Source organism: Triplophysa rosa, linkage group LG9, assembly GCF_024868665.1.
Source record: "Triplophysa rosa linkage group LG9, Trosa_1v2, whole genome shotgun sequence".
NCBI classification, from domain to species: domain Eukaryota; kingdom Metazoa; phylum Chordata; class Actinopteri; order Cypriniformes; family Nemacheilidae; genus Triplophysa; species Triplophysa rosa.
The window spans coordinates 22,968,333-22,996,210 of record NC_079898.1 but is presented as its reverse complement, the minus strand read 5'-3'; the positions used below and the strand labels follow the sequence as shown (position 1 = coordinate 22,996,210).

Below are 27,878 nucleotides of genomic sequence, written 5' to 3'. Positions count from 1 at the left end.
AATATATTTTTACAACTTTTAATGTTTTAAAAGTGTGTAGTGTTCCAGGGACAAAAATAAATGCCACTTGGTTTGCAATTTTGATATCTAAAGCCAATGACATTAATACATTTTTAAGTGTGTCTTAAGCATCCAAATGATTTTTGGTGCCACTGCAGCTAAACTGTTTTAAGATAAGTGATGAACTGAAACGGAAAGTACTCAGGCATGTCTGATATTTTAAATGGCAGTCGGCTATACAGTGATTGTGGAGCTGCTTCAAATATAAGTCCGTGTTCAGAATAGCACTCCCCAAATCAATGCAAGGTCAAAATTTCAGCGTCTCATTTAAAGTCGATTATGAGGCTCTTGACTCCACACTTTCATAACATTTATTTTAAAAATCATCCGTGGAATGAGAGTTTGGCTGGTGTTTGATGTGACGTTCTGTAATATATTAGCCAAGGTCTGGACCACAGTCACAGGATTATCAACAAATCCACAGACTGGAAAACAACAACCTTTCACCCTTCAACACACAGAACGGCTGGCACAATCCCCAACGGTAAACTTTCGGTTCTGATGGGGTGAGATAAGGTGATGTAGACCATTATGTCTGTGAATGACAGACTGAATGAGGACTAAGATATCCACAACGACTATGGCCCATCCTCCTTTGCTATACTTAGTTTAAAACATCGATTGTGTCTTTTTGATGCCTTGTGCAAAGTACAAGTGGACGCCAGACGCCTGCTATCTGAGAAGTCATAAAGGGAGTAAAATCATCTCCAAATTGAGTTATTGAGACAATGAGTACAAGAATCCAACAGGTCCCAAAAAGTACACAACATCTCGTACACTGCTATCTGGGAAGTCATAAAGGGAGTAAAATCATCTTCAAATTGAGTTATTGAGACAATGAGTACAAGAATCCAACAGGTCCCAAAAAGTACACATCTCGTAGCGCAGCCTAAAGGTATTCACAGGTATTACGCTATGCTAAGAACAAACTAGGGTTATCAAAATGTCTTCAAAGTAACCGAGTGTTGGTTCTTCTGTCTAAACAACAAACATACAGACAGCCGATACCCACAGAGTGAATAAACAATGATCTATATCCGCTAGAGAGCTGTTTGCAGAGTCCGACTGTTCGGAGATCAGTTCAGGCTTTGGTTTAATAACGTCTGTGTTTGCTCAAGGATCAGGAAGATCTCTTACCTCCTCAAGGACGTCAGCCAGCTTACTCAGTATTTCCTCTGGAAGTCCTCGAAATGTCGGGACACTGCAACCGAGACAAACCTTACATTATTACGGAGGAAAAATGAATCTTAGTTTTTGTAAATGTAAATGAATGAGGACAGAAGTCCTTGTTTAAAGATGGAGTGGTCTTGTTATATTCGGGTTTAATTGGTCAGACACATGTGAGAATGTGAGCAGGACACGTTGCAGGCCAGACTTGAACCCAGACGGTCTTTATTCCGTTTGAAATAATGTTAACGTCTCATTATTTCACAGACACATTCAGCACTTTTTATCTTTTCTCATTCTCTCCGCATTGATTAATATTCCGAGCGGCGGGTGAATTTCCTCTCTCGCCCGAGACAGTGGACACAGCTGGTCACCATCACATTTCTGAATAAACCCAGAGCCACAGAAACAACCATATCACTTAATCACCATAATATAAAACTTCTAAACGCATCCGGTTACTTACGTAACAGAGGACAAGGTTTGTGTCTGGCTAATCTGTGCGCACAGAGAGTATAGACCTTACTTACATGACCTAATACAAGCTGTAATTGATAAAATACTAAATTAATCATGTTTATCATCAGACAGCAGGACAGGGCATCTGATCTGCCGTCCTGCGGGACTCAATTGTGCCTGATGAGATTTGTACATGTTTGTCTGTTGCATCAGTGAATGCGGGCACACTCGCAGCTGCATCTCGTGTGTCATGAGATCCTCATACATCAATAAGAGCTCATGCATAAATTTTTCACATGTCATAAAAAATTCACGAGTCCATTAAAATCTCCTATTACAGTATGTAAGAACTGAAGCAGTGCAGCATTAAGGTGAGCTGGAGAGGCACAGGTACCAAAGCTGTTGCAGCCAAAGGGAGGATTCATTTTTAATAGCTGGTGCTTTAACTATTATTGTGTGAATTATATACTGTATATTGTTATATATAAAGTGAAATTTGAATCATAAAATGATTTAAAGTTACAGTTTGTAAAAAAACGCCACTAGAGGGCGCACGATCAAAACAACAACAATGGCGTAGCTTGTTGTCTTCAACTCCACCGCTGATGGCCATCAATCAGACGGGAACGAGAAATCATGTTAGCGGATGAGGTAAAGTAATCAAGTTTTATAAATGTTGCGTGTAATTGTGGTCCACCGCTCGAAACAAGCTAGTGGCTTGCTAGACGCTAGACACCACTTCCGCATATGTCCACAACACTGTTGTCATGCGGTTTCTGCGACTGCACAGACCCGTGTCACTGTTTAGAATGGCGATTTTCTCACGATTTACAAGTTAGTTGGAAACTGTTGAGGTATTGTAAGTACTCAGCTAAACAAAATATATAACACTGGCCTAGTGGTTTTTGGATATTTTACTCTAAAATTGTTACAAACTGCACCTTTAAAGGGATAGTTCACCCAAAAATGAAAATTCTGTCATGAATTACTCAACCTCAAGTTGTTCCAAATCTGTATCAATTTCTTTGTTCTGTTGAACACAAAGAAAGATATTTGGGGCCATGAAAAACACATAGTGTTACATCACAGGCATGTTTGCCTGACAAGATTTCCTTTGGGCTAAAACCGAGTCCGAAATGACTCAGCAGACACACAAGCTTGACTCAGCGTCTGACGCTTCCACATGCACTAAGCTTTAATGTGAACAGCTGGTGAAGCGTCAATGAAAAACATAAAAGTCCTGCTTATGCATTCAAAATAAATAAATATAGCAGCAGGAATATGGTAATATTAACATTAAAAGAAACCGCATTAGTTGATTCATTGAAAATGGTTTCATTACTGTTCATTTTAATTATTTCATACGCAAGACTGACAGCAAGCTCATGAAAAGAGACGGAGGAGACCTCAGGAGCTTAAGAGACTATTTGTTCCAATGAATTACTGACGCCTCCAAGAAACTCTTCTGTTCCATCTCAAAGTCTTTGATGAAGATTTCTTTCATCCAGTTTTGGCTCAGGATCCAGACAATGACGAATTCCATCTTTAATATGTAAAATGTGCCTCGTGTTCTCTAGGTGCCATTATACAAACTATATCTGATGATAAAATGAAAGAAATGAAAAAAGAAAGGAAGGATGGATGGATGGATGTGAAGAAGGAAGGCGGGGGATAAAGAAAGGGGAGGCGTTTCAGCGAGCACGCACTTTCATGATGAGATATCTGCTCACCTTTTCAATAACTCCATGTATTCGGCGTGTTTGATGAGTCCCGTTCTCATCATGATAGTCTGGAAACACTGTCTGTCGATGGCCCATAACTTCACAGCGGTCACAGCTGAAACACACATCAGAAACACACAGCATCAGTTCTTTGCCTTTAGTCTTCTTTCTCATTCTCTTCAATATTTTGTAACGTACTTAAAAAGAATTGACTTTTGAAAAGATTTATTTCCTCAAGAAACAAAACTGCATTAGACATTTAGAGAGAAAACCATTAAAAACACATTTTAGTAAATGTTATGTTCAAGCAAGAAAAAGCCAATGGGTACGATAAATAAACTTTATTTGACATATATTCTCAGACAGCAAATCTTAGCACTGTTTTGTTTTTCAAGTAGCTTGTTTAAAGAAAGTTTAGATATTTTACTGCAAAGACGACACAAACAATATTTAGAAAACATTTGCTGTATACTACACATCAAACAAGGTCTAAAATAAAAAAATAAGACTCATTCTGAACCAGTTATGGAGATGTTACTTTGAAGTTGTATTTCTTACTTTAGTGTATTAAAAACATAGTCCGAACTATGGCCGTTTCTCAATTCCAAGAACGCAAAGAACGGACTTGTGTTCTTGAGTATTGGAACCGGACTTTGACAGTTATTGATGACGTAGAGCGAGAACGCGAGGACACAAGACCGCCGAAGAACGCATATTGAGAAACGGCCTATATCTACCCTTTTAAAGTGTACTTTGCTAACATGCTAGTATGCTAATAATAAAAAGTAGCATACCACAATACATTAAAGATAATTGGGAATGGTAACGTGTTAATTATTTTAATCAGATATATAATCTGGTTGTATGATGTTAGTAATAATTTACACTTACACTACATATAACCAATTAAAGCTAAAAAACATACAATCAAATCAAAACAACAAACAAAACAGTTATTCCACTAAATATTTACTGATCTAAAATAAAACGCAAAAAGCCAGGCAGGGAAATATTAAGTGGCGACACATTCAATCACTTTCAGTCTATTGACAAGAAGAATTTTTCATATCTGCAGACACAAGGTGACATTGATGTATGTGAATATGACTTTAGAAAGCTGATTTAATACCATGACAAAAGTAATAGTTTACAGTACTTGAATATGCATAAAAAAAGATGTGCAAAACACAGCACAGGGACAAACGTTCCAGCGTTAGGGAAGAACCGAAGCATAAATAAATAAACAGACGTGTGTTGAGATGAACCGATAGCGGCGCGCCCGCATCAGAACACAGTCACTGACTCACCTCATACAGCACAACTCATCTGACTTTATGATGGGCTCAAATCTTTTAACAGAGTCTGATAACGAAAGGAAATAAACAGGCTTCGAAACAAAACTATGCTGCACGTCAGTTATTTATCAATTGAGGTGATAACATTCATCATTTATCACACTGACACACACACAAGTATAAGGATTCACAAAGCAAGTAACATTAAAAACCCTGGTGACAACACAATATTGGCAATATAGCAATATTGGCTTGCAATATGCCATTGACCACCAGGTTTCTAATCTAGCATAACCAATGGGATTTCTATGGTGAACCAGCTTCCCCGGCTGTGTTTTTTCCACCAGCACCAAACCAGGACTAACTTGCATGGAAATTCATGGTGGTCTTTTTTATCAGGGCACCCAGGTGGTCTGTCTGGACTTGAGATGATACTTTTTACAATAGCTTTAATAATCAAAATAGCAGTTTGCTGATTGTTCCATGAGATAGGCCTGTTATATTGGCTCTACTCTCAATAACCTTCAAAAACAAAACCTAAATCTCTTTAAATACACAAACAGATGAGGAAAGATCATCACATACGTGCGGAGTATGGTCATGTTTTCTTTTTAAAGTCTTAAAACTGCTGCTGTTAAGATATTTAGGGATTCTATATCTTATGTGTGTTTTGAGACATCTGAGGTGGTGATTTTTTAAATAGTATTTCTAAAATACAATAACAAACTACCCTTTTGGCTACGTCGACTGTCCTCTTTTCCTCTCTCTGTTCACAGCAAGCCAATATCTCTAAACAAACCTGAAATGAACTCAAGTATTTTACAGTAAAGCCCATTGCACATTGAGTCCGAAATTTGCGTCCGAAATTTCCGCACGTTAAAAAATAAATACGACCTCACGTTGTGTCAATCACATTTACACACTGCCTCCGATATTTTCGTCCGTCATAAAAAAATTCGGACCGGGTTCGATTTTCTGCGTTTTTAGCAAAAGTCAAGCATTTTGAGTGGCCTTTTTTAACAATTCAGAGACACCGTACAAACGAGAGGCAAATACGAAAAAACGCATACGAAAAATTCGGACTGTATGTGCAAAGACCTTTAGACTGACAACTTGCGCCAATAGTTTTAATGACAGACAGAATGACTGAGAGCTTTTTATATTAATACCAGATAAAGAAATCTGACATTTCATAAGAATAAGAGATAAAGACAGCAATTAGTCAGTTTTCAGGTTGAGCACAGAAAACAGGACAGAGCACATACTGCAAAAGTTGATCTAACAAGACTTTATAATCAATTCAATTCAATTTTATTTAAATAGCGCTTTTCAATAATGTGTTTTCATTGTTCCAAAGCTGCTTTACAGGAGAAAATAAGAAAAACACAAAAACACAAAAAAGGTAAAACACAGCACAGTGCGTGGTGTTTATAGAACAAGCAAGATTATTCTAGTAAATATGTAATAAATGCATTCTCCCGGTGGTTTATTTAGCATATTATGCATTTAGTGAATGCTTGGCTGAAAAGATGCGTCTTTAATCTAGATTTAAAATTTGGAGAGTGTGTCTGACCCTCGAATAGTATCGGGAAGGCTGTGGCTAAGGATGTGTTATCAGAAGTCCGGAGTTTTCAGATTTTAGAGAGCGTGGTGAGTTGTAATCACAGAAACAAATCAGATTTTTATATTTACTAAAATGTCAGCAGTGCCTAAAAATTTGCTTGAAAACTCCATTTCTAGTATATTGTAACAAAAGGCTAAAACTTTGTAGATGACTGATGGACGATTTTCCATTCAAAGGTTGACCAGGAGGGTATAAACAAAATTCCCTAAATCCCTCAATTCGTCTATCATGAGGGGTAGCTATGGCTGGAGTTTTCTGCCAGACTGACTTCAAGCAGGTATAAACTAAATACATCAGACTTTCTTCTGACACCTGTATTATTTTCTGCCTCTGGGAGTGACAGAGAAAGGGAATGAGAAAGATACATGATAAAAAAGCAAGACAGAAACCTACCAATGCTATCCGTGTATATTGTGTAGCTCATCGTTCATTGCTTTTTCTTTCTTGCCTCTCTGGCAAACAAAGAAATTAGCAAGGACCAAAAAGAGACGAGCCACATAATGGATAAACAGATATCCCCAGTAGATTTAGCTATTGTTTAGTGCAAAACCGCCGTTGTGCAGACGGGTGACTATTTACCCTCTGAAACACCCACTCAGCGCTGCGTATTAAAGAGCAAACTCAGAAAATCGGCTCCTGTTTGGACCCATAATGACATTCAGCCCCCTGGCAGAACAGAATTTATCAAATGTACCCATCAACTAAAAAACATCCACCTACACAGCCACAATCCAACATATGTTCATAAATACAAACATTGCTTGTGCTGCATTTCACATTTACTCCATATTCATCTGAATCTGAATCCCTCCATACAGGTAGATCAAATGTCCATTTCACTAAGCCTAACACAGCTACTATCCATTAATTTACGCATGCATATCACACCCGAGGAAATTCCGGCCATCACTGAACCTGGAAGAGATCTTATTTCTAATCAAAGACTGTGTTGTCAAAGAGAAATGTGACATTAAATGTGATGTATGGATGGTATATGATTGAAATGGATTAAAAAGGTGGGCTTGATTTTTACATAGTTTTCCATAGCAAATACAAAAATTGTTTAGACTCATTTTATTGCCTGTGTGATGTAGGACATTTTTAAACAGTACACCATCAGCACCCAGCGGCGCTGATTAAAAGATGTTCTCAATTAACATAGAGTCGTAGAAGCTCTGTGGTCAGAAAGGACGCATGTCCCAGCATGCTCTCTGATAGCACATGAGTTAATATTATTCATGAGGGAGAGGGAATATTTCACTACAGAACCTGCCCTGACACGACCCGTTCTCTCCCAATCCTATAGTGACAGATTCATCTCTCCCCCCAAAATCAGTTATGGTTTACTGGTGGTTTTGTCACATACACAGACCTTTTAATTTACAGTGAGATAATTCAAAACTACATTCGGACACAATGTAATATATTTTAAACTGATGTGCAATTTGTGAAGTAAATACCAGTGCAGAAGAAGAATAGTGTTTAGTTTAAATATATATGCATGATAATTGATCCAGAAGAGATGGGTCAGACAGACAGACATCAGCAGCAGCCAAAGCAGACAGGCCATTATGATGTCATCACTGCCGATTAGATTTTAAATGCTTAAATCCACCAGCTGTGTCCGACCGTAAGACTCCATGGTCAGTATCTGCAGTCATCAACGTTTCGCATCCTTATGCTATTACTGAAAATTGACATGCAGAAAAGGATTCTGGAATTGGGCTGTGATTTAAAATCAAATCATAGGGTGCTCTAATATTCCCACCCTTAGTATGAAGAATCACTATAATAACCAGGAAGTCCCTTTGTCTTATCATTCAGATTCATAAACCTTCAATAAGGACTGCAATCGTCAGGTGGAAAAGATTTTAGCGTTCAAGTGCAGCCTGCCTCCATCATGACAGAAACCGTAAACCTCAGGGAAAGAGAATACGAGCACAAGATATTCTCAAAGCACAAAGCCACATCAGCAGCAGTATCCTGGAAACAGAGAGATTTCCATTCTGCTTCTTCTCCGGAGAAATGCTCCCATCACTTTAAACTTTACAACATTTCGCAAGGACAATTTCTATTCATTTCAATGGTAAGAAGAAAAACAAATCGATGCAGTCTTGATCCAAAACATGATAGGAGAGTCATTCTATTAGAGAGAGAGACAGGCGGGCAGCTGTTACACACCAATGGCCATCTGTGCCATATAGTTTACAAACTATAAAACAGAATACTGCATGTAGATATAAGCTTTTGAGTAATTTTACTAATAACCTCTCAAAATAACAGACATTAGAGAGAAATTTTCAAAGGGATTTTCAGAACAGGGCAAAACTAAAATAAAATAAAAATTAAGACTGTAAGGCAGACTATCACTATTGCTATTAAGCATATTCTTCAAAATTGACTCATTTGGATAAATCCACTGACTAGTTCTTATTTTGACAGCCTAAGAATTTATACAAAATGGCAAATTGCACAAAAGCCAATGAGAATGTAAGAGTAAAGCTCTTGCCATTTCTGTCTACATCATACGGCCAGTGCTTCACGATGGCAACACTACAGTGCCGGCGGCTCATTGGCTAGAAGTTTCATCAGGGGCCAAACACCTCCAGCATCGCTGCTCAATTCTACGCTGGATTGTTTCAAACAGAAATCGCCCCCGAAGAAAATCTCATTTCTGGTCCGGACTGATGGGCTCCGCTAAATTCGACTTGACCAAAACAAGTTCAGTGTGAAATGAAATGCAAACTTGACCCCTAATGGGTATTTTCTCTCAGCCAAACAGAGAAAAGCACATATCAGAAGTAAAACTCCAACTGTTTTATGCAGTCCTCATCATCATGACTGCTGCGGGGCGGCAGTGTGATATATCGGCTGCACTGACATGAAGGTCATATTCATTCCTCAAACTTACTTTTTCTGTTTCTCTTGCTATCCACGCCTCTATGATGGAAGCAAACAAACCACAAATCTAAGGCTGGTAATGCAGCAAATTGAGGTAAAATGTCAAACTGTCTGACTGATGAAGTAATGTTGGACAAAGGACCTTAAAATCTCCAAATTCATCCACAATACATCGTTGGTATACAGTATGTTAGATCAACAGAATCTATCCTGCCAGTAACTATGCTAATATTAAAAAACATTTCACGTTCACATAAAAAATGCGAAATACTACAGATCCACTCGACTAGTTCAAACTGTCAGGTCTCGGGTCTAACCACCTGTCTGCCTTTCTCTGTCTCTGTGTGTGTGCTCGTTGTCCACGTGCTCTCCAGGTGTCTCTGCTGTCTGCACGGGCACTGGTCTCTCGGTTGCGAACTGTGTCTCTCGCTTGGGGGAAATCCTCTCCCAGCATCTCCTCTCCCCTCCGCTCGGGACCGGCACCCCAGAGGGGGTTCCTCAGCAACCGGCAGTCAGCTCATTCCTCCTCGGGCCGATACCACCTAGCCTGCTGTCCCCCACGAACTTCCCATTGCACTCCCTTTCTTGACTTTGCCCAGCTGCATGTTTCTCAATAATCTGTGTGCTCTATCCGTGACACTAACTAGATCTTTCTCCCTGAGATTGTCAGAAGCACAGGGTAACTTTTGTTATTGAGAACATGTTTCCAAAGCATTCTGGATGTATTAGAAACTTCATGAAATAGGGTTGTCTACACACATTGTTTTTCTATCACTCACAATTTTCTCTGCACTCACTTATTTACAGACAATTTCTTGATGTCTGTTGTAAACCCATAAGAAAATTAGCATTTTCAGGAATTGAGTTCCCTCTGGAAATTATCATGGAAATTATTACGCTTATGTTCCTCAGCACAAAGAAATGATGCCAAGTTGTCAAATAAGCATCAGTGCTACTGCTCGCAGACATGAACACAGACAATTACAAAAGAACCTGATCTCAGGTGAATCTCAATATTCATGTATTTGCTGTGAAACTTTCTTAAAGTCAGAAGTGCTATTTACAATACAGCCACTGAAAAAAATAAGTTTTCCTGATTTTAAAATGTACTACTTACAGGTATGTGTTTAGGTAAGATGATCGTTTTTGTTTCATTCTGTGAACTACTAACAACATTTCTCCCACATTTCAAATAAAAACATTGCATTTATTTGCAGAAAATGAAAACCGGAGAAACAGGTCAAAATAATAGAAACGATGCTCTGTATTTTTTCAGACCTCAAATAAGCAAAGAATATAAAGAAAACAAGTTCATATTCACTTTTAAGCAATACAACAGTAATATTTCTACATGTATTTAGGAAAATTAAAAATATATATATTATATAGATGATGATTTTTATCACAGTTTTCCATGTGTTTTGTCATGCTGCCAGTCTTTCACATTTGCTGAAGGTTGTCCTGAGGTTTGAGTTTGTTGAAATTCAACAGACACTGGACTGGAATGGCCACATCTAGAAATGCTGATGTGAAATGAAAATTAGAAATGGTCTCTTAATTTTTCCATGGCTGTATATGCCTTAACGTTCTACTGATAACAACTAACCAAACAGATAGACTTAATCTTAATAAACACATAAAAGCAAACGCATCATGATTTTCACATCGTTTCTTAAATTAATATCACCAGCAATGACAGCAAAACATTTGCAAATATATTGTAAATAATTTATATATCACCCAGCTGTTACACAAAACATAGTACAGCAGCGTTTCATCAAATTTGTCAGATCTTATTTTTCTCTGTTACTTTTCATCTTTCAGCTTTTATTGTCAATCCTCATGTTCCCTTTAATCCACTAAGATGTTCCTTGATTCCAAACGATCACCGGCACTCTATGAAAACCATTACAATCACTGATCATACACACATACACGTGCACACACAGGTGGCACACAACTAAGGTGGTTGTACACGTTTGTTTGTGTTAAAATTGTTTGTCTTGTTTAGCAAATAAGAACATAAAAACTCATTTAAACATTAATATACTTATAAAGACTTATGAATATCTGCAGTACAGACTTAACTCTCTAAAGCACATGCATGCCATATTAAACTTTTATTTTCATAGTGTTTGTTTTCCTGCAAGCTTATAATAAACTTGCTTAGATGTCTCTATGTTTCGCTTATAATATCTGAAGAGCATCCACTGGGGTTACAACAATGCAATAGAATGTGATAAAAAGGCTTCCTAGTCCTTTTAAAGGAATGAAATGTTTATGGCAGTGAAAGGATGGGACAGCGGCAGGGTGTGTGAGATCACTTCAGGTCAACACCACTTTAAGCGATGACACATTTGTGCCACTTGCCCTGCTCGTCCATAAGCCACGGCTTCTACAGAGAACTCATTTACATGCAAACGCCACTGGAAACAAACTACAACAATAGGTTTGAAAAAGATGAGTGAGAGAGACTAAGCAAGAGAGAGAGAGTGACCATACAGCTATGCAAACACAACTACATTTTCCGAAAACTGAATAAGCATTAGGGATCAACAGGTGCTTCAGGATGCCATAGAAGAACCTTTTTTTGTCTAAATGGCTCTATAAAGAACCTTAAACATCCAAAGAACCTTTCTGTTTCACAAAAGAAAGAAAGACAAAAATTCTTTAGATTATGAAAAGGTAAGAAAGATATGGTGCTTTAAAGAACCTTTGACTAAATGGTTCTTTGTGGAACCAAAAAATGGTTCTTCTACACTCTTAAAAATAAAGGTTCTTCACCGTGATGCCATAGAAGAACCATGTTTGGTTCCACAAAGAACCATTTAGTCAAAGGTTCTTTAAAGCACCATATCTTTCTTACCTTTTCATAATCTGAAGAACCTTTTTTCACCACAAAGAACCTTTTGTGAAACAGAAAGGTTCTTTGGATGTTAAAGGTTCTTTATGGAACCATTTAGACAAAAAGGTTCTTCTATGACACCAAAGAACCACCTTTATTTTTAAGAGTGTATGACATCGCAGTGAAGAACCTTTGAAGCACCTTTATTTATTTATTTTTCTGGAGTGAGATTAGAGCACGGCTGCACTCATGCAGGTCGCATGTCATGTTATGTATTTGGCCGCGTGTAGAGAGATCAGACACATGCATGCCTTCTAATCCCACGCCAGCTCACTTCCTGTCCCAGACGCTAACCAGAGACAAGGAACCGTAAACACAGCCAGTGGAGAAGAGCGAGCAGGAGAAAAGAGGACGAAGAAACAGAGCCAAACAGAGGAAAGAAGAAAATATCTATAAAGGACACAGGGGACAAAAAAATGAAATGAGAAATGGGATAAAAAATGAGGGGAAAGACTTGAAAATGGTTTAGACACAACAGCACACAGGCCTGTGCATATGAGATGATCTGGTTAAAAGGAAACAATAGGAATTATGGGATAACAGAGCTCATTATAGCTAGAATTTTGCATTTTGTGAACAACAGGCGTAGCCACAATACAGAGGTTTTTGGAGGTTGTTTTTGGCCTGTTTTATTGTCCACCAAGCAAAAATTCTGCATCCTGATCACTTAGAAAGTAATATCACACCTCTCCTAAGCAAACTCCTAATTTGAGATCATTCATTTTCATAGTGCATATAAGCCAAGGTACATACTGAAGCTTAATACTTAGGGTTTGTTTAAATGCATAACAGCAATAATACTACCGATGCTTGTCTCAGCACATACATTACTTCTGTTAAATTCACTTCCACATACAGACACACAAAACCAGTAATGTGTAAGTGTTGTGTGTTCTCTCTGAAAGAAAATCTTCCATTTCTTTTATCTTAGTTTTGCTCAACCCTCGTGAATCTCTCAGACTGGCCTCCTTATTGATGAGAGCACAATTCACTATCACAGCTGGAGCGAAGACACTTTTGTCTTCAGACACATCAAGAATTATTTGCCCCAAGAGGGAATCCCACAACAGGAAGAAAGCAAATGTGTCCTGGGATGAACTCTGAAATCTAATCTTTTTAACTTTAATATCATATTTTTTACTATAATAAACTAACAATTAAGACAAATCTATCTTATGCTATTTTATATCAGAAATATAAATAATATAAAATAATATATTACTAACAGTTTGTTTTCTAAATTTTTGCTGATACACCACAGGACACATGGTACAGTTTATTTGTCAACTACCCGCATAATGGATTTTTCTTTAGGTCTACCAGTAGATTTTGACCTTGTGGGGACATTTTTGAGGTCCCCATAAGGGAAGAGCTTATAAATCATACAGAATGATATTTATTGAAAATAAAATCAAAAATGCAGAAAGGTTTGTGTGATTATTAGGTTAACTGTAGGTGTTGGGGTAGGGTTAGGGGATAAAATATATCATAAGCCTGAAATAAAATCAATGGAAGTCTATGGAAAATCCTCATAAAACTAGTGTGTGTGTGTGTGTGTGTGTGTGTGTGTGTGTGTGTGTGTGTGTGTGTGTGTGTGTGTGTGTGTGTGTGTGTGTGTATGTACTCACTTTTTACTGTGGCCGTCCTGGTGCAGTTATAAAGGATGGCAAGCTCTCCAAAGACCTTTCCTGGTCCCATAGTGCACAGCTTCAATCCCTCCTTAGTCACTTCAACTTTCCCCTCTAAAAGTAAATAAAAACAAACCACGGCTATTAATAACACACTAAACTCAACACTTTATCAATTTATATACACGTTTAGTCATGAATTATTTAGTAAAGTTTACACACAAATACACATAGAACAAATTGTTATTCAACATTACTGGCTTAATTCAACATAGTGGAGTCACTGGAAGTTCACAGTTCACTGAAAACAATTCATTTTCATAATGCAAATACTTTTTTGGTGGGGGTCGAACAACAGGAAGTTTAAAAGCACTTCTTACTGTTCAACACATGTGATAACAGACACCTGTCTGTCACTCTCTGACACTGTCAGTGGCCATATAACACAAGAAAGGTCACCTCAGGCATTTAGAGATGAAAGACTGAAGAAATCAGATTGTTGGAGGATAGAGAGAGAGAGTTGATGACCCTTATCTCATGCCGACTATATTACTATTATCATAAATATTCAGCTCTGGCAGGAAAGGATTATGGGGTAGAATGACTTTAATGTGCTCTTGACCCAACTAAACCTTTGACAAGGGTCTGAAACGGTATTTTGCATTGTTTTTTGTTTTACAAAAATATGTTTTTGTCTTAATCACAATGAATGTAAACCACCGATTTTTCTGTATTTGTGACAAAACCAAATGCTTGCAGATTCATTTATAAGATAAACCTTTCTATGTAAAACTGTGCCTGTCAAAAAAAGAGCCTAATCCATAGTTCCTCATATTTTTGTTGGATGAAAATTTCCATGTGTCACCACATCGTAAAAGCATTCAAATGGACCTCTCTGATCACAAGCTTAATGACTGTAGGAACATACAAATGATCATATTTTGAATCTTATCAATATTCAAGTAGTTAAGATAAAAAGTGCAGGAACATTTTGCAATGTATGTGTACATGATGTATAACCATTAAACCAAATGCTGTAAGATCACATTAAATAAGTGGTCATGGCATGCAAATAACCCTTGCGTTGTCAGTGCACAGACAAGATAAAATTCAAAGCAGGCTAAAAATTCATTAAAGTTCCACAACAAAGCCATAAAAATCCAACATCACTAACTGAGCCATTGAAAAATGAAATATGAATTGTGAAAACAACTTATCAGCACGGCAAGGCATGATTAAACATTTCAAACATGAAAATTAACCCATGTCATAAATCTTTTAAACAAACATTTATGGAGTTGCCCAGCAAGTATTTTAGTCAAAAGGTTAAAAAATTAAACTCATGGTCTGATTCAAACTGAATAGCTGAAATTTAACTGCCTCAAATGTTTTTCCCCAGCTAATACACCCACAGCAGAAACAGGAAGTAATAATGTACAATATAGTGTGACCTTCAGTTCCTCCTCCAGAACAGACAGGAAGTTATGACCCTCATGGTCAAGGGCTTTGCTCTGAACAACTGATTACTTTTCCCAACATGTGCTGATGTTTTTCTTGGGCAAAGAATGGAAAATTTCACATGATGCAACATCGGACACACACCACACACTGGTGTGTACAGGGCTGGATATTTTAGATGGCAGGTGACCCCCTCCCACATTTGTTCTTAGTGTTTGCCCTGTCATGGTTATTAAGCGGTATTGTTCATGGCAGCCCAGGCGTAGCTTGAACTCCTATTAATGCCCTACAGCTAATCATCTATTGCCCGTGATTCACAGAGATAAGAAGGCAGAGAGAGATGTTCCTCTGACATGGGCTGTACTACACAAACATTATTAACTCGGAGACAGATGCTAAGTGATCAAACAGGGAGGCAAGAAATAATGCATGAAATGAAATAAAGAGAGCGGGTCGCTGATAAGCCCACTGAAGACAGATATTAAATGATGGGAGATTGTCTTGTGTTCGTTCTGCTGGCTGCATGCTATACGTCTGAGCGAAACAAAACATTCGTCAGGAAATAACGTACGGTTAGGACTTGATTTAACACATTATGGTTTCAGATTGTAAAACTTAAAGGTTGTTGGTTTTTATGTTTCATGTGGCAATTGCAAATGTCTTTTTAGAGTAATGACATTCTTTAAAGTTTGGCAAAAAGGTTGCAGCAATTCCAAAATGTTAAAAGCTTTTGCAACCATCTGATCCAAAAATTTGTTGTTTCCAAAAAAGAATAAAAGATTTAAAGCTGCAAATAAAACCAGTTAATGGGCAAGTACATAAAAATGTCATAAATCCAAATCATTTCACTTCAAAGAAAAGTATGTAAGGCATGCCATTTATGATGCAAACAGATAGCGATAGAGAGGCTAAATGTACAGATTTGCAGATTTAATAGAAAAGACAATTTGGTCATTTTTGATTTGACATCGTCTTCAAATGGTTAAATAGTGCTAGAAGGTTGAGGGCACGTTGAGGGCAGAACTAGCGGTGTGCTTCTGGATCATGACTGTAGGGCAGTGGTTCCCAAACTGGGGTACGCGCACCCCGGGGGTACGACAGGTGACGGAGGGGGTACGTGAACAAAATGCTGAAATGTACTGTTTACTTAATTATAACGCACCTGACATTCAACCATGCATGTTTTTCTCACAAGCTAAATATAAAGACGTGCTCCCTCTAGTGTACACACAGCAAAATAGTAGTCAGGTAGTGCCATAAAAGGTCAAATTCATGACATCCAATCAAAAAATATGCGTCCACTCAAGTGTCATGCGTAAGCACACGTATTAAAAAATATATATATTTTTAAAAAAAAATGAGTGCTGCAAAGATTTAAGCCCGCAGCCTCAAAAAGAAAGTCGACTCCCCCGCGGCTCGGATGATCCACAGTCCTCTGACTTCACCCCGGGTCCCTCCAACAGCACTTCAGCTGCAGGTGTAAGTCCAGCACCCACTCGCACGTGATGCATCGGAGATTACAGCGTCAACTCAGGTTCAGCAGTTTACGGAAAGACGATCAAAAAGACGTAAATATGATGAGACTACATTTCAAATGGATTTACTTGCATTTGCAGTGAAGAAAATCCCAAACCACAGTGCGTTATATGTGCAAAAGTACTCTCTCATAACTGCATGAAGCCAGCGTTTTTGCACAGGCATTTAGAAACAAATTTATCTTGTTATAATGTCTGGTATATTTATGATGGTTCAGTTATGGAAGATATACTTTTTTGCAAAGCGCTGGAAGGCAGAGCAACTAGAGAGGAGATTTTCAAAGTTTTCGATGGCTTTGTAACATCACACGGACTTCAGTGGACAAAATGATTGGGCATCTTTACTGATGGAGCGAAAGCCATGACAGGCAGGCAGAGTGGGCTGGAAACACGTGCAAGCAGTTGCACCCTGCGCGGTTTGGGTACATTGCAGCATCCACAGAGAAGCGCTGGCCACCAAAGGAATGCCTGAACATCTTAAAGAAGTTTTGCAAGATGCTGTAAAACGAACTCAGCCTTACTAACAGCGTTAAGCGTGACATAATGAAACACCTTTCTGAGCTGTCCTCACAGTTGTGCAGGTACTTTCCCGAGACAGACAGTTCAAACACCTGGATTCCCCATCCATTCTCTGCAATCAGCACAGCGCACCTGCATGTTTCGAGCGAGAGAGTCTCATTGAAATCTGTACGAGTGGCGCTTTGAGAATTGACTTCGCACAAAAATTACTGACAGATTTCTGGATAGCCTTGCGTGCAGAGTATCCTGCCTTAGCCGAAAAACATTACTGCCCTTCTCCACAACGTACCTTTGCGATAGTGGGTTTTCAGCACTTGAATTCATAAAGAACAAATATTGACACAGACTCTGCATAGAGAATGGTTTGGGGTACGCAGAATGATGTTAAATCCCTGGGGGGGTTCACCATTGTAAAAGGTTTGGGAACCACTGCTTTATGGTAATGTAATCTACTGAAATTATGCATCAGATGCACAAGCTGCAATTTAAGAGCTGACATTATCTGCAGTCATTAAGCGTGTCTTTATTTATTCAGATTCGGGCTAATTAACATGGCGACTTCAGCGCACACACTAAAACAATAATGGCGTGGCATCATCATTTCCTACTTGGCTCTCCTTTTGTAAGGCCAAACTAATTATTTTAGCTGAAACATCCATCTTGTGTGACTGAAAGCCTAAATGCTCACCAGCCCCTAATACATTTCCCCAACAAGGTCTTTAAGACCAAAAATACACGACTCACCTAATGTGATTTTGGGCTTAAAATGGAAATGCTGGTCAGATCACTATTATCGATCTTTTGACCACCATCACTGACCTTTGCTATAAGATCCAGACTTCAGGTTGGATAAACGGATGTTTTCTTCTAAAGCTGAAGTCTGAATGGAGGATTCGTTTGGCATCAAAGTCTTTCTGAATCTCAAACTTGTCCGCCTTTGCAATCTACAGCATTTATTTCTGCTGCTCTCAGATGTAAACAATTCAGCCCAGAGGACTGAAGCCCTGCTGTTTGTTTTTGCTTTCTAAACAAGAACCTCAAAGGAACGGTCATCTTTTTTCTTTCTTTCTTTCGTAATCCTCTATTCTCTCTGATCTTCTGTTATACTCTCTGGTTATATCTGCAAATGTTAATTCAATAGAGTTTTGGTTTTATACTCTATTTTCTTATTATCATACAGAAAGAACATACAATGAAATGTGTTCTCATTGTGTATAGCAGATATCTCTCTCTGCCAGGATTAGGTTTGTTGGATGAATGCCTAATTTGTACCACAAAAGCACTGAATCTCTTGAGTATGACTAACAAAAATTACTTAATTCAAAGCAAGTGTGCCTTGTTTTCTTCAGGAACACAAACAAATCTTCTGGTCCGGTTCTCCCAAAAATTATTGACATGTATTGACAGACAACGTCCAAGGAAAATTCGAACCTGCTTGTTATAAGTGTCACCAAAATATTTACTGAAAATTGTGAAAATCTGAAACATGTCAAAATCAGCGATAGATCGAAATATGAGCTATAGGGCTCATTAACTATCATCCTGCAGAACACAATCCGGCCTGTCAAACTTTTTTATGTGGCACTTTCATTGTTTACAATGAAATACATCAGCAGTGGTCCCTGTGTGTAACTCTGCAGTGAGTTCAAAAGCACTCAATGGTTTAGTCAGTCACACATATTCAACTGCAATGCATTTATGCAAATACCTTCTGAAAAATATTTCGAATATTTGTCTAAAACTGAGCAACAGCAATTAAAGCATTGATGAATAATGACAGTAATTTATTTGAAAAGAAGACTAAACAGAAGACTTTGCTTTTATTCTCATGCTTCAAAGCTTTCTCATAGCAGCCTACTACATGCACACATCCTGTCTCCTACAATAAAACAACTGTGAATCAGCATTCTCAAGCTGTACCATCATCGAAACATTCTGATCATCTGTACAAATATCTGAGATATCGCTCCATTTGTGCCAAAGTTCAAATTCTTTCAGAAGTGGCTCATTTTTAAGAGTTGCCATTTTCCTCTGAATGGAAGTTTTTAATTGAAAAAATGTGTGTTGATATTCACAGATATCGAGTTTAGTACATTTTGAATGTCTTTTAGCTGTGAGGTCTGATAATTGCTTAATTATCTTTGTTCTGGGGTGAGTGGTCACCCTAACAGCTCTCACAGGATTTGGTTTCTCTGACTATATCAATTTAACAGGCACCTAAATCAACACAATTTAATCAAAGCATCAAAATCATGGATCTGCTCAGAGATCAGTAGCACGAACCCTTGTGTGACAGTGTTTGACCTCTTACATTAATGGTACACTATAGACAATTTTCCAAGACGTGAACAACATTGGTCCAGAGGCACTTCCTGTTTCTGTTTTTTATTTTAATTTAGTTTATTTCACATATATAATTAATTCACAAATATGATTTATTTCGAATCAATTTTAAATGTTCTTTTGGCTGTATTTTGTTGTAACGATTTTGTGGTGTAAAAAAAATGAAACAGGAAGTGCCTCTCGATCAGCATTGCTTATATGGTCTATACACACAAGTTTAATGGCGGCTTTGAAAGGATATTACGAGCCAATAAAGTACTAGATATGTATGATGTAAATGTTCTTCCTTTCAGTCTATTCTTTTCACCCAAATTGATATTCTTTGGTTTGGTTCTCACGCGACGTATTTTAAACATCTTAGAATGTAGTGCATCTGTCATATGAACTTCTTTAATTGTTTTTTTTATATTGGCGTAATAACACATAATTAAAGCTCAAACTCTCTCACGGCTTTTTTGACAGCATTCCTGTCCCTCACCTTCCAAGACGTAGACGAGGGAGCCCACATCTCCTTCTTTAATAATACAGCTGTTTTTGTCATAGTCCACTGGATACATACAGTCCACTATCTCCTGGATCTGGGACATCTCCAGGTTCTTCATGAAGTCATTGTCCAGGATAGCCGCCTTGATTAGTTCCTTAGACCTGCACAGTGAGGAAGGTTAAAAAGCAATGGGTTATTCAGTAAAGAGAAGGAGACGCTTCACTAAGACAACACATTTCACAAGAAAATATTTCACGATAAAAGTAAATAGTCTCAACAAATAAACCTCAGTAGACAGATTCCAAAGGTTTGCATCACAGATGCGCACATCACATAAGCACACCAATTTAGCTAATTACATTTTTTCACATACTATGCTCAGATTTGCCACTAAAGTCTGAAATCAAAAGTCAAGATTATAAACGATTTGGTTTGTTGATACTTAAATTTTGAACTCCAACAAAAATATGAAAGGGCTACGCCTGTTCTCTTTATTTTAAATCCCATTATCATAGCAGACATACAACTAACATACTGTATATAAGACACTTCCGAGCACCTCTAAATGTTTCTCGTCATCAGACACTTTTATTGTGACAGCAGCTCTCCTGTTTTTATGGACTTAGCGATGCCAGGCACATGATTTTGCTGCTAAATCCCACAAAAGCTTACATATGATCCCCACTTTGTTTACATTCCATTCCACAGACACGCACCACCATGAGCAGAAACAGGGACTTCTCAACATCTCTCCAGTACTTTCTGCAGTGAATTTTTCATATTACTGTAATGCAATTTTTAGCTAAATCAAACGAAATATACATTGTTGACATACATGACGAGTATAGCACTATAAAACTTAAAACCAAATAACTTGATCAATGAAGAATGTAAAGATAAATGTTAAAAAAAAATTTTTGCAAATTTGAGCACAGTTTGTGACACTGTTGAGATCTCTTTTAAAACATCTGAGGACTGGGGTCTTTTCTCTCAAGAGAAAATATGAAAGGCAGAGTATCTTTCTGTCTGCTTTCTATTTAATCTCGTTAAATCGGATTTAAATTTAAATCTAAATTCTTATTCCTACAGGCAGTTTTACATCGCAAATATGAATCTTATGAACATAAATATAATTTAGGCTAGATGTGTGTGGCTGGACTTATGTAATCATGCTAAACTTTTGTGGCATTTTTGTGACATCAGCTCTCTGGAGGAGAGTCAGGGGAGATGTTTCATATCCTGTGGAAACGAAGGGATCGCTTGCCTCATTTACTGCCAATGACCCTCTAAAGCTCCCTGTGACCGCCTACCCCAATATCCACAACACGTCAGCCTCTGTTTGACTTAGATTTTAACTCACTGCCTTTTGCAGGAGGATACTCACATCACACATGTCCACAAACTGCCTCCCTTAAAAGGACAAAGTATGCTGAGGCTGAAAGCTGAGAAAATTTTGAGAAAAAGTTGTGGACGTGGAGACGTAATGTCTTAACAGCTTGTCGTGGTATGTAGACGTGTTAATGGATCTTGCATCTGAAACTATAATAATGGTATATAGAACTTTTACCAGAAAATGCATCGAAAATGATAAGACATCTGTCAAATAATGTCACATTGCATGCAGAAATTGACAATCCTTTGACAATTGACCATGACTGCCAATTCCCGTAAGACACAATTTAAATATTGCATTAGAGTTGGCTTTTATGTCTTGCAATATTTTTCCTCAGTAGAGAACTAATAAAAATCCTTAAGGCTATTTGGACAGCCATACTCTCAAACATGATGCTGGGTTGTTTGAAGGCATTGTTGCGTAAAATATGACTCACTTCCATAGTATTTTACCCAACAATGGGTTGAACCAACCCAGCATTTCTATGCACTGCTGTTTACCAGCATTGATTCTCATAAGCTGGTGTCCCTATCAGGTTTCGTTACTAGCAAGAATCCTTGGTCACCCAACTTCATCAGAAATACCATCCTGGTTGACCATCGATGAAAAGCACAACAGTGACTAGCTATGAGATTTAACCACAAGACCAAAATAAATTACATAAAATATCCAAAGGTCAAAGACTCAATTCCAGCCATTCCTTTTAAGCACAAACCCTCAGATCTTTGATATTTCAAACTACATTCAGCTGTCAGTTTCAATATATCAAAAACCAGCTCTGAGAAAATATTTCATTCAAAAATATTAGATCAAAAACTTCTGGTCTTTCATCATTTCTATCCTATCACGTGCCACTGCAAAGTTAAATAGCTTGATAAAATAAAAACGGGATGAAATTACGGGGGAGAGAGACTGCACGGGTGACATTCAAATGTTAAGAATCTCAATAATTAAATTTTAGGTGAAGGGTATTTGTGTTTACCACTATGGAAAAGAAAAGCAAAGAAAGCGACAGGACAGATTCATTCTTGCATTGGCAAAGAATGACAAGCAAAATAAGGACAAATGGATTTTTCATCCAAAAACAACAGTTATCTCCCTGACCAAAAATATTAAATCTTCCAACACGTTCTATGGTTCCAGACTAAAACAATATTGATGTCAGTTCATTCCTTTTTGGCCATTCCACAAAAAGTTCTGGCAGCTTTTCTTCTGTTATTTTTCTTTAAACGTTAATATTCTTTCAAAGCTCACCAGTTCAAGACTAAAAGAAAGACAAAAGGCAGAACAGTCTCCACTCCGATGGAGCTCAAAGGCTTTTTACAAATCAAGGTTATGTTGTAAATTAATACAGCGTTGAGCTGTCAAACGTCAGATGCACAGCAGATGGGGAAAACCATGCTGGTCTGAAACAGAACAATGATGTAGCTGTGATGCCAAACCACTAGATGCAAATGAATTGACAGAGAGCAGTTTGTGTTCGTGGCAGGAGGCTGTCACACAGAGATCCTTCGTGTGTTTAGTCTGGTGAGGTCCACTTCAATTAAAGCACAACACGACACGTTGTTATGTGTATAATAAGAGATGATCATGTAAATGACATGAGCCAAATGATCCACCTGCTGCACGGTATCACGCTGCTTTGATAAGCAAATAAATGTTCAGTCTGTTAAACAAAGCAGTTATTATATGTCCTTAGTCAGTGTCACTATAGCTCAGTACTGGCACATTATTCCTGGTTCGGTTGGTTCTTTGGGGAAAATCTAAGTTTCTTGGAGTGTCATCCATGATACGCTTCCGCAAATGTCAACGAATGCCATTTTAAACAGAACATAATGAGTTCGTTTGTCTTTGTGAGTTTTTGGATTTACATGATACTGCCCTCCTTGTGTTACCATGGTAACTGTATTTCCAGCCATTGTAACAGTTATTGTCCCCGCAGTAAAGATGCACTTTATACTATCATTAAATAAATCACATGGGGTAAAGTTTCTTACACAATTTGAATGAGATGCATTAAATAATATTAAATATTGAGAAAGAGGAAACAATAAGAAAGGGCTACTTTTGCGTTTTGGCAGACACTAAGGTTACCATGGTAATTTTATATAAGGGTGTTCTCATGACCAGCAGGGGATTCACTCAAAGTTATCAATCAGCTCTGGCAACTAAAATTTTAAATGTGTGCCATTGAATTTAGCCCTGAGATGAATGTATGATTTAAATATGAATAACGGATTACTTTAATGCTGTCTTTGTAAAACTTAAAGTGGTATTTAATGAACGCAACTGAATTATTGATCGTAAGCTGGTATTGCATGAATATAATGCTGTTTCAGGGATAGTGCTCCCAAAAATGACAAATTTTTCATGATCATTTACACAACCTCATCTCATTCCAACCTGCCTCTTTCTTCTGAAGATAATCTTAAGAATGTTAAACAACATTGGACACACTGACTTCACCTTACTGACATTTTTCAAAAAATATTTTTTGTTCCACAAAAGAGTCACGGGTTTTTAAGGACATGAGGGTGAATAAATGATCACATTATGTATATTTTTGGATTAATTACCCCTTGTTGTGTTATTCTTGTTGTGGCATTGGACGATTTTAACGTGGTAGACCAACTTAAACTTTCATTAATAGTTTAAAATGGTATTTGATAATTGCAATGAAATTGTTGACATTAAGGTGGTACTATGTGAATATAATATTGTTAAATGGAAAAATAATAATTGTGTATGCTACATTGTATTACGTTAACCTACTTGACGCTCTTGGGAACGTTGGGGAGTGTCACGTGACTCAGTTGCTGGACGTTGGCGGGTTCGGCGCTGATCGCCTGTCGTTTGGTGCGCTGATGCTCCGGTAGCTCCGTGCGTCTCTGGACCTGTTGGGTCGCCGGGCGGATCACGGAGCGGTACTTATCCAGCTCGTTCTGCAGTTTCTGAATGAGTTCGTCTTTCTGGTCTAGTTCAAGCTCCAGTTCGTCAATGAGCGCGTCTCTCTGTCTCAGTTCTTCAATCTTTTCCTGAAGCGCGTACTGGAGGTCGCGTAAAGTCCCCATCATCCTCCTTTCTGAACCGAGTAAAACCGAACACAGCCGAATACAACCCAGCAGATCTCCACCAAACTGCACTTTTAGTAACTTTACTGAGAGGAAAGAAATCCGACCCACTAAAACAGACCCTTTTCTATTCGTTTCTGCTCTCTTATATGATCTTATATTCGTTTCTGTTTTGTTCTATTCTAGTCCAAAATTAACTGGAACTACCAAACCAGACGAACAGTAGAAAAACTCCGTCAGTGCATCCGTGTAGGAAAAGAAAAGAAACAGCGCTCAAGTCCTCACACCGCTGACAGAGCGCATCCGTGCGCATCCGTGCGCGCTCGCGTCGCGCGCGTGTAGTGACGTGATGAATGAGCGGAGAGCCCGCGCGTGCGTGCGTCAGAGAACAGCACGGAATTCCTGAACAGTCAACCCCCTGTGATGTTTAACTACCTTGTGTCAACCACACAATATAACTTTGATGTGGCTTTTAACAAATCCGCTGTACATCAATGACAAGTCAGATTGATGTTGTGCTTTGAGGAAAAATATTTTAAATTACTTAATAAAATATAAGAAGAATATATATTTTCCCTATATTTTAATGTAATGTCATATCAAACATGTAGGTTTAAAGCACTAAGCTTATGGGTTTTTTCAGTATGTTAAAAAGTAAACTTGAAGAAAGCAAATTAAATTAAATCTTCGATACAGTGAGTAAGGGGACGCTCAACTATATTATATAGATTTTATTTTGAACTATATTCTTACCCTATTCATTAATATCAAACAGGTTGTCACATTTTTATCGAGGCATATTAATCACATGTTATAAGATGACTATAATATTTGAAAACCTTTTTAAGACCGTTTCTGGGAGCTGGAGGAGATGTTTCATGTATATAATGGGTATTAGGTACCAAACCCAGAACTTATAAGGCACTTATAAGGACATAAGGCGCCCTCTGGTGTCAGAATAGACAAGACACGCAGTAGAAACAATAAAGCGTTATATGAAATGATGAAAAGTAGCTACAAAGCAGGATCAAAAACCTGTGATGTTACATATGCATGTTAACCTTCACAGTCCAGTATGGAATCTGGTTAAAGTGAGACAAAACTCTCATCTTTTGTAACCGAAACGACTTTGGCCCACTACAGCACCCAAATATCTATCATGCATCCATTCCGTTGAATAATCATACAAATCGACATCTACCAAAAATAACTTGAGAATGTATTTTTCAGGAATGTATTTCTTTTCTAATGCAATTTTGTCCCTCCATCTCTGTTTTGCTGTCAATGCCCTTGAAAGCACCTCTCCCAGGAAAACAGGCTTTAAATTTCACCTCTATAAACCTTCCTGCAGGGTTCTTCCTCTGTGGATCGATGGAAAGACGATCTGTTGTAACATGACTAGTGTGGCTGTTCTCTTCTGCCACAGACTCTCAATTGCCACCATGTTGTCTCTTTAGAACCCTTACAAGTGCACCAACTCTTTTTAGACGACACCAGCAAGATGTGACTAACCATAAGCACCATAAGCATCTCCTGAGCAAACATTTGCTCAGGAGATGCTTATGGTGCTTATGGTTAGTCACATCTTGCTGGTGTCGTCTAAAAAGAGTGAACCCTTGAAAACTCTAATAAAATAACATTGGACATTCTCTTGTGAAAATCTACTTTACTTTTGAGTTCACAGAGCTTGCGTGGATTTAAATTCACTTTATAATTCCATATGATCACTTCAACATTATGATTCTGAAGATGCTAATTAAGTGATTGTGATTAACAGTATCTCTTCATCACTAGCAAGGTGCTCAAGTAACATAAACATAGCCTGGCTAAAACTTAAATTGTTTGTAATTTTTCTTACTATTAGTAAAACCGAGGGTCACAAATGCACCACTTGTTCATCAACTTGGTTGGTCTCAGAGCCCATTAAGCCACAAACTCTCTGCTTCTTCCTAATGAAATCATTATGGTGGAAATCATTAGCACATCTGTCAGCATACAATACTACCACAAATACATAATTGCACATCCTCTGCTCAAAGTGTGATTATTCCTAAAATGCAATTTTAAAGACTACGAAGCTCATTTGGTCGTTAGATGGCCCTCAAGTCAAGTGATGTAAAGATAACCAATAACAAACGTCTGCCCTCTGGTGGCCATTACTGCATGCAAATCAAATGTGAAGTGATGCTGCTAATGTGTTCCACAGGGATGTGTGAGCTTCAGCAGAATAGAATTGATGCAAAGAATAAAGGAAAGAGCCTGAATATGCTAGCTGTGACTCAAAGCAAAGTTGCTTCATATTATAAAGATGAAAACGCACTCCAATGGAATTTACTCATTCAAATCTGTTGATGATGAGTTTAAAGAATCAAAGCAAAAACTCTATATTTTGTGTGTAAAATGTAGTAATCCTACCGAATCTTCTGATAAAACCTCACAGAATCAGAGAGATATATGGCTGATGGGAGGGGAACCATATGGTCAAACAAAGCACTTTCTAATGGCGTATTAAATATCCTCAGACAGGCTCTTGGGCGCTACACGTTCAAACCCTAAAAGCCGATAATGCACAAGGCTTCCTGTGCGCCGAGCCCTCTGGGAGCTGACGATGACGATGATGATAGTTCAGATCAATGATACTTTCTCTCTTCCACCTCCTGCTTTTTTTGAAGCTGCACAAAGATGCTCTGTCATCATGAGTTTCTCCATTCATGCCCTGAAACCTCCAGCTCAAACGCGCACCGGTGCCACCAAATAACGCCAAGTATGAAACTATTAAAATATTACATAAGAAACGTGCAAAAACAACAAGCATCAGGTGCACACGTTTAACACTTCTTGTATTTCTCACCTGTCAGATTTGGCAACTCTCCGAAAGCTTTGGTTTGATATATCCTGGTGCGTTTGCGGTTCGGCTGATATTCCCTGCGCTCGGTGCGTCCGGCGTCCGATCTGCGCGCACGGTAAAACCGACTGACATTTGTGCAGCTTTCTTTTCAGCTCGTTTATTTCGTCTTCTCGCTCCGCCAGGCGCCTCTCCAGGTCTCGTATCCTCTCCTCCTTCAGCATTAAAATCTTGGCAAAGTCTTCCTCTAGGTCACTCATTCTGAGGTAGTTCAAAAATAACTTTATTCCTTGAAATCAACCAGGCGCACTGTATCACGCGTCCAGATGCGCTCAGGTTTTGGAGATCCAGTGTAAACAGCTGATCTATCCACGTGTTTACGGTTGAAGACGCGATTCTGTGTCCGTCCCGCTGTCGGTCACCTCTGTCCCAAACATTCCCGTCAAAAAAACACGCACCGGGCACGGGCT

The 27,878-nt window shown here is 38.2% G+C and overlaps 1 protein-coding gene across 2 annotated transcripts in view; it reads right to left on the bottom strand.

Annotated features, from left to right (window-relative positions):
* The window catches only part of prkg1a (protein kinase cGMP-dependent 1a), a 40,228-nt gene extending 12,350 nt beyond the window's left edge, over nucleotides 1–27,878 (bottom strand). The window contains exons 1-5 of one of the 2 annotated variants that reach the window (XM_057342846.1): nucleotides 27,415–27,878; nucleotides 20,094–20,260; nucleotides 13,761–13,874; nucleotides 3,417–3,522; nucleotides 1,198–1,261 (exon numbers count right to left, since the gene is read on the bottom strand). In XM_057342846.1, the coding sequence (XP_057198829.1) occupies nucleotides 1,198–1,261; nucleotides 3,417–3,522; nucleotides 13,761–13,874; nucleotides 20,094–20,260; nucleotides 27,415–27,668 (705 nt within the window). In that variant the 5' untranslated portion in view covers nucleotides 27,669–27,878. Of the gene's footprint in view, nucleotides 1–1,197; nucleotides 1,262–3,416; nucleotides 3,523–13,760; nucleotides 13,875–20,093; nucleotides 20,261–24,264; nucleotides 24,850–27,414 lie in introns of those variants that run through there. The other variant, XM_057342845.1, reaches the window with a different exon arrangement.